The following is a 7,979-nucleotide window of genomic DNA, read 5'->3' on the forward strand; positions in this document are numbered from 1 at the left end:
CCAAGACTTGGGAACTGACCTCCAGACTTTCAAATTTTAAGGGCAGGCTTACAGCCCATTAAAGTCCATGGAAAGACTGACATTGATCATAATGGGAGTTGGGTAAGGCCTAAATGAAAAATGTTCAATTAAGCTTTCCCTGGATAAGTTGTTTATGAACTTGTGCTTCCATGCAATGCACACATAAACACAAAACTATGAAGTGGTGGAGTTATTTCCCCTGCAGACTGGGAAGGGAGGGAGAAAAAAAGTAGTTGTTTCTATTTTAACTGCTCAGATACTACACTGATAGGGGCCTGTTTAAAGCAGGGGAAAAGATGGATGAGATGGGCAGTGAGATTCAGAGAGGAGAATTTTGCCCTTTCTTTTGGCATCTGGTCTTAAAGTCTGGAATTCCGGAGTTGCAGTAAATACAATCATGCATGATGATCTCTTCTTGTAAGCTCTGAGGTAATCATGCTGCTGAAATAACAGAGATATTTTCCATTCAAAAGAAACAGCTAAAGAATGTTTCAGGAGCTATAGAACCATAGAAATATAGGGTTGGAAGGGATCTTGAGAAGGTATCAGGTCCAGCCCCCTGCGCTGAGGCCTAGACCATCCATGACAGGTGTTTGTCCTACCTGTTCTTAAAAACCCCCAATGACAGGGATTCCACAGCCTCTCTTGGAATCCTATTCCAGAGTTTATAATCCCCAGATCCTTTTAAGGAGCATTACTACCTAGCCAGTTATTCCCTGTTTTGTAGTTATGCATTTCATTTTATATGTGTCTGTAGATTATTTTAATGTACTGATAGTTTCCTGCCATAACAGAAGAATTGGATAGACTGTAACAAAATCTATAATGCTTTTCATGTTTGAGTTCTTGTGCTTGTTCAGGGTTCATTCCAATTTGGGTTAATATTCTAATCTAATCTGTTTTTTGTTTTTACTGTTCCATTATTGCAGTATCTGAGCTCCTCCCAGGTAACTGGGTGAAGCCAGGTGGTTCAGTGGCCTAGGGGAATAGGAGTGAAGTTCTGGAACAGCCTTCCAAGGGGAGCAGTGAGGGCAAAAAACCTAATTGGCTTCAAGATTGAGCTTGATAAATTTATGGAGGGGATGGTATGATGAGACTACCTGCAATGGCATGTAGCCAATTTGTGACTGCTAGCACCAAATATCTTCATCAGCCAGTAATGGGACACTAAATGGGGAGGGCTCTGAGCTACTACAGAGAATTCTATAGGTGTCTGACTGTTGGGTCTTGCTGAAATGCCCAGGGTCCAACTGATCGCCATATTTGGGGTCCGGAAGGAATTTCCCCCAGGTCAGATTGGCAGAGGCCCTGAGGGTTTTTCGCTGTCCTCTGCAGCATGGGGCACAAGTCACTTGCTGGTTTAAACAAAGTAAATGGTGATTTCTCTGTAATTTGAAGTCTTTAAATCATGATTTGGGGACTTCAGTAACTCAGCCAGAGGTTATGGGTGTATTAAAGGAGTGTGTGGGCGAGGTTCTGTGGCCTGCAATGTGCAGGAGGTCAGACTAGATGATCATGATGGTCCCTTGTGGCCTTAGTCTATGTAATGTATTCTGAGCTCTGCTACTTACTTTGCCGTGTGACTTTGAACAAGTGATTTCACTACTCTGTTTCCTCATCTGAAAATGGGGATAGTGACATTTGCCATCTCTGTAAAGTGGTCTGAGTTCTAGGGATGAAAATTGCTATATAAGATATATAATTCTTAAATAATGCTTTGGTAAATGAGCTCAGAATCAGTCTGTTAGAGGTTGATTTGTTCTGCTGAAACTGTAACCAATAAATGCTTTTAAGTTTGAGCTAAAGAAATAAAAGTAAAATTTAAAACAGTTAGAAGCCATATTAATGATTTAATGTTACCATTAAATCTCAATATTCTTGTAGTGTTTGATTTATACCCCAAAATCCGATATGGACCAAATTCTGATTTCATATACTGCAGTGTAACTCCAGTCATTACATCTGATTTGCATTACTTTAAACAAGATCAGAATCAGGGCCCAAGTATATTTTTGTTCTAGTGATTTCATTCAACAGCTGTAATTTTTTTCTGCTGCAAGTTTCAGATCTTTGTAGTAAGTACATGGTCAAAATATGCCACCTACTGGCTATATTGCATTCTACTTTCAACATCAAAGAATTAGGATTTTTAACATAGACTTTTTTTAAAGACAGTCTCTCCTCTTCTGTTCTGTATAATTTTCTATAGAAGGCACGGAATATTATTTCATAACAAGATTGTCTACATAGCAGAATTGAAACAGCTGATGAGAAATGTTTACCTGACTAATTTATGAGGTTCTTCAACTAATTCAGTTAGCAGAGCAAACATTCTCTTTAGATGATCCAAGGAGTATGAAATCAAGCCAAAGTAGATGAATTTAGCTTTCTGTCTTTCTTTAGCTGCTGCTGCTATTGTGCTCTTCCCTTTTTGGCAGAGTGAATTGTTGAGTTTGCAGTGATTTATAGAGGCAAAAAACACAAAAAACCCTGACCTTTTTGCCTCCCCAGACTCTTGCATACCCTGGCAAATGTTCTTCGTGGAACAATGTTCTTTTTTTCAAAAATTTCAACATACGATCTGTTTATTTGTTTTTAAAGCCCTTTCTTCTACGCAATACTGGCTTGCTTCTGGTATTAAGAGCAACCGTTGTACAAGCTGATATGGCTTTTTGCTATCAGTTAAAAAACCACCATCAGTATCAATTCTTTGCCCTGAACTCTGACTCTGTTTTACAGGTGATCAAGCAAGCAATGGTGGAAAGCATTGAATACAGAAGACAGAATCCATCCCGCTGCTCTGTGTCCCTCAGCAATGTTGAGGCAAGAAAATACTTCAACAAGAACCCTCTGAGCACTAACCATACATAGGATATGTACTGCAGGTGCCACTCCTTCAAGAAATTTTCTAAATCTATGTAACTGGATCTGGACACGCGTTACAACACACCATTGCTCAAGTGAAAGGGTCAGGTGGAACTGAGGAAAGCATTTTTCTGTGACATTTCATGTTGCACTGTGATTTGTACTTTTTTACATTTTTGTTTTGCATCTACAAACATTTACAAAATTCCGGCATAAATGGCCATTCTTTATTTAAAAAAATACAGAATTGTGCATGCTTTGGATGCAAAGTAATTTGGTTTAAAATGCTCCTGTTTTTGTAAAACTTCTCCCAATTTCATGAATATTTTGTCTCAATATTTTCCATTTTAAAGTTTTGTTAAAATGGTGCCTGTGTCTGGGTTCCTGGAAGGGCCACACTGAGAATGCCACATGCAGGGCAGACTGCAAGGAGCAGGCAGACAATCTTCCCAAACTGGTGGTTTATTCGATAATTCAGTTAACCAAACCAGTAACAAAATAGCTTTTGTGATACCACATTGGTTAACCAGAAGCCAAACACAGTCCCCTTTTAAACATTCCAGCCCTTGTCTACCAACCAAGTCTAATATACAAGTCTACAACCAAGTCTAATATAGTGGGGGGTTACTGAAAACCCATTTCACCATATGTGAGGTTCTTTCTAATCCCAAAGGATCAGACACATACCCCCAGGTCAATATGAATCTCACCCAAATACCACGCTGTCAGCCCATCTTTAGTAAACAAACTAAAGATTTAATAATAAAAGAAGAGAGTTATAAATGGTTAATAGATCACATACATACAAACAATTGCAAAGTCCTAATTTCAGGTTTGTAGCAATGATGGAATAGATTGCCGGCTTGTAGAGTCTCTCTGGTAACTTCCAAAAGATTGGAAGGTCCTCAGTTCAAAGTTCAAGATGCTCCTTTTAGATGTAAATCCACAATCCAGAAAATTAGGGCAGGAAAGAGGCAAAATGGAGATATCTCAGGGTCCTTTATATCCTCTGCCATGTGCTTGGAATTTTACTGTCCCAAATAAAGCCCATTGTCCCTGTTTGTGGAAAGTTACTGGCCCAAGATGGAGTCCAGGGTCACATGAGCATATCACATGCCTCTACGTGTTTTGCTGAATCACATGGGGTGGCCACTGGCTCCTCGCTGGCTGAAGCATCCTCAGGAAGAGCTATCTGGATGGGATGAGTTTCTTAAATGGCCCTTTGTGAGTTTCCTTGATGGGCCATCAATACATAGCTGTCTGGCCCTAATGTAAGTCCTATCTGCAGGATGTCACACAAGAATATAACACAGGTTTAAGATAACAGCACATAGCCAATATTTATAACTTCAGATACAAAGATGATACATGCATGCAAACAGAATAATCATACTTAGCAAATCATAACTTTTCCATTGGCACCTTACATGATACACTTTGTATAAGATTTAAGGAAATTGTGTTACAGTGGTAAGAACAGTGATATAAATGGTCACCTTTCTTATACACAGCATCACGATGCCGTTTTCAAATATGTGACAAAATATGAAAAACTTGGAATGCAGACTCTTGTCCAATACATTTTACACACCTGTACAATTCAGGATGAATTATTTTACTACACAAAGGCATTGAATTTCTTCAACACAATAAAACATTAAGGGCATGGATTTCATGGATCTATATACTTAAACTAGAAGCTAAGGCCCAGATCCCACTCCACTTTATATCACTGGTAAAATTGCCATTGACTTCAGTGTGAACAGGATTGGCTCTTTACTCAATATGAACGTGCTAATGTATAAAATTTCTCAGCAGTTGCCACTTATCAGAGCTAGTAATGTTGATTCTTCCTATAGATTTCTTTTATAGATAACCCTTTCCTGATCACTGCTCTCCTTTGGCCAGACTGACCATGCCAGAAATCCAGTCTACGAAATCCCTAAGGGAGCTGCATTTCGAACTTTGTTTTTCTTGCACAAAGAACATAGTGATGTCTCTTAAAAAAAGAGAGAGAGAGAGATTCTTATAACTAGTGGCAGAAAAATATTTTTAATTATCTTTACTAAAGATTATTGGTCCCATTTTCAGTTAATGTAACTTACCACTGACTTTAATGGAGCAATGACAATTCGCTCTAGCTGAATATCTGTTCCCAAAACATTTTGAATATTTTCACAAAAAGTAATGGCAGTTTTCCAGAACTATTAATTAAGACAGCCTTCCATGTCCTCAGTGATTCATGTCAGTAAGTGTTAGTGCCTGATGATAATTTTTCAGTGATTCACATATCTATTCAGCAGGAGAAAACAACTTTAGCACTTCAGAGAACATGGATTTTCACAGCAAAGATGAGGAAAAGGATTAAAATTTCTGGATGACAGTGAAAAATGCATCACTCCTTAACTAATGTAGTGTTTGAAACGTAACTTTGTCAGTAATGAGTGTGTCTGTGTATGCTCCCACGCAGGCATTTTTAAATTTCTCCTCAGGAGCTGACATTTTCTTACATATACCACTTAAGCTGCAGCCATGGTGGACTACATTAGTGGTTAAGTTGGAAAAGCCCCAAATCCTGTAGTTGTGGGAATAAGAAATGCTTATAGAAATGCTTATATGGTAACTTTCTGCTAGTATTTCTTTGTTTTTAAAAATTGCCTGCATTTGGTGTGCAGATTTTACATGCTTTCTAAAATGAAATACAGATATAGGGCAATGAGATGTTTGTCACAGAAATTCTCCATGTGGTCAGCACTTGAGGACTGACATTTCAACACCAGTGCAGCAACAAAATTCCAAGATAGTGATCTGAGTTCACATCCATGGACAAATTCTGATCAGTTTTATACTCCCCGCTATAGCACCCAAGCCATGGGCATGGGCTGTGAGGCAGCACAGAATCCATCCCACATTTTTGACCCATCCTTTGCACTTAATTAACTTGTCTGTTACCCTCAACAACGCTTGGCCAGTCTCTAAAAAGTATGAGGACAAAATTATACCCTCAGCTGTGTGCACACAGCTCCCATTGAATCTTAGTGACTGAAGTCGGGTTGTCAGAAGGATAGACAAGTTATTAATAGGCTTAAAAGCTTTTGTGAGGATGAAGGTATCTCAAGGCTTCTGCTGTGAGGAGAATTGTGAACAAGGCCCTTGTTGTTAGTGAGGGAGGAAGGTTTTCTGTGTGAATTTATTATTATTTATTAGTTTTATTTGTATAGCACTCAAAGATCTCCATTGGGTTTAGGGTCCCATTGTGCTGGGCACTGTGCAAATTCACATAAAGATGTGATCATTGCCCTAAAAAGCTACAGTCTGGCTTAAAACAATACAATGAGGGGGTGTAACAATCACTATAGGGAGGAGGGAAGGAGCATGAAGATAAGGATGATGAGATCTCATGGTGACATAGGTTACCTGTGTGCACAGCTAGATGGTTATGAATAAGATGAAAGGGCATCTGGTTTACTTCTACAAATAAATAATATTAGCTCTCTCTTGATTGCCACTCAGCCCAGCAATCATTAGCTGGCTAACTTCACATAGGTGTCACAGCAGAAGTGGCATTTGAAGTGGAAGAGGGTAGTGGATTTACAGCTTTGTTCAAGGAGGGCTTGCTATGTGTGGTGGGCAGTGCAGTAGAAAACACAGACACTTGTGGGAGAAGCAGAGGTAAGCATTCCAGACTGAAGCTCAATAACTTTATCAAACCTTTTTCCTGAGAGGGCCTGACTTACACACTATGAGCAGCGTTAAGCACATGCACAAGTCTGTGCAGGATCAGGGCTTCAGATTGTAAACTCTTCAATGCAAGGACCTTCAGTGAAATCTAAAGTCACTGACAAAAATATTGAGTTCAGTGGAGCCAGGAATTCCCCCCTTTATCTTCTTACTTGTCCATTAGGTTCCCACCAAACTTGGCACTGTATAAATAATAAAAATCACAATTAGCAACACTGCTTCTTGCAAGCCCTACTGAAAGCTAATCTGATTTTTTATTTGATAATTTTCACAATATACAATTTTTACAGCAACTGCTCATTTATCAAAGAGATTACTGTTAATCCAATGGCGGTTCCTTTTATTGTGAATTATAGCACCATTTTAAATTGTCTAAGATCTTCATATCGTGAGGAAGTAAGCAATTATAATGAAATTTTCTTAATAGTCACTGCAACATCCCTCCTTAAATTTATATGTAATCCTCAGTAATTAATAAACACTTCCCTTATTGAGGAATAGGTTTTATTTGTGTTTGAATTAGTACCTGTTTAAAATCAAGAGAGAAAATAAAGGTAATTTATCTTACTGATGCATAATTTAAACATTTGCAGCAAATGATTGAAAACAGGAAGAAGCTGGTACCACCTTTATATTGTAATATTTTTCTTTTCTAAATAATTGGGGGGAGGGATAGCTCAGTGGTTTGACCATTGGCCTGCCAAACCCAGGGTTGTGAGTTCAATCCTTGAGGGGGCTATTTAGGGATCTGGGGCAAAAATTCCCGGATAGCTGAGCAGGGGGTTGGAGTAGGTGACCTCCTGAGGTCCCTTCCAACCCTGATATTCTATACTATTTTTTCTTTTGGTTAACATGATAATATTTTTATTTCATAATATGTATTATCTGTGATGCCCACAAAATGTAAGATTTATATTATCACATTATTATGTTATCAGATGGCAAAATATAAATAAAACTTGGTTTGTGGCATTCGTTGTTTCAGGAGGCATACACTAATTCTCAGACACTGCACTGTACTTTACATTTCATTGTGATACGGGCTCAGATGTGCCAAACTAATGAGAGTGGAAACCAATGGGACTTATATGAGCAAGGCATACCAGTACAGCTGGTCCATAACAAAATGTAACTTCTGTGAAAATTTTAACTAAAATGTCATTTTAGCTGAAATTCAACCTTTAGTTGAAGAATTGAATTTTGGAAAATTTCAACCACTTTTGGGAACAGATCTGGCCCATGTTTATCCTTGTCAGAGTGGTGTTAAAACATCACTCTGGGAGAGATTCTGTGCTGTCTCTCTGAGGCGCACACCGCTATTGGGATTCTAGGAAAGATCAGCCCTGGTTCTG

At 38.6% G+C, this 7,979-nt stretch overlaps 1 protein-coding gene across 1 annotated transcript in view; it reads left to right on the forward strand.

The window, feature by feature from the left end:
- Nucleotides 1–7,599, forward strand: part of PLA2G4A (phospholipase A2 group IVA) — a 136,034-nt gene extending 128,435 nt beyond the window's left edge. Inside the window, exon 18 of the mRNA XM_084637875.1 lies at nt 2,761–7,599. Within this exon, the coding sequence (XP_084494001.1) occupies nt 2,761–2,892 (132 nt within the window). The 3' untranslated portion in view covers nt 2,893–7,599. The remainder of the gene's footprint in view (nt 1–2,760) is intronic.
- Nucleotides 7,600–7,979: the final 380 nt, after the last annotated feature.

The sequence above is a fragment of the Lepidochelys olivacea genome (genome assembly GCF_965140295.1).
Source record: "Lepidochelys olivacea isolate rLepOli2 genome assembly, chromosome: 8".
NCBI classification, from domain to species: Eukaryota; Metazoa; Chordata; order Testudines; family Cheloniidae; genus Lepidochelys; species Lepidochelys olivacea.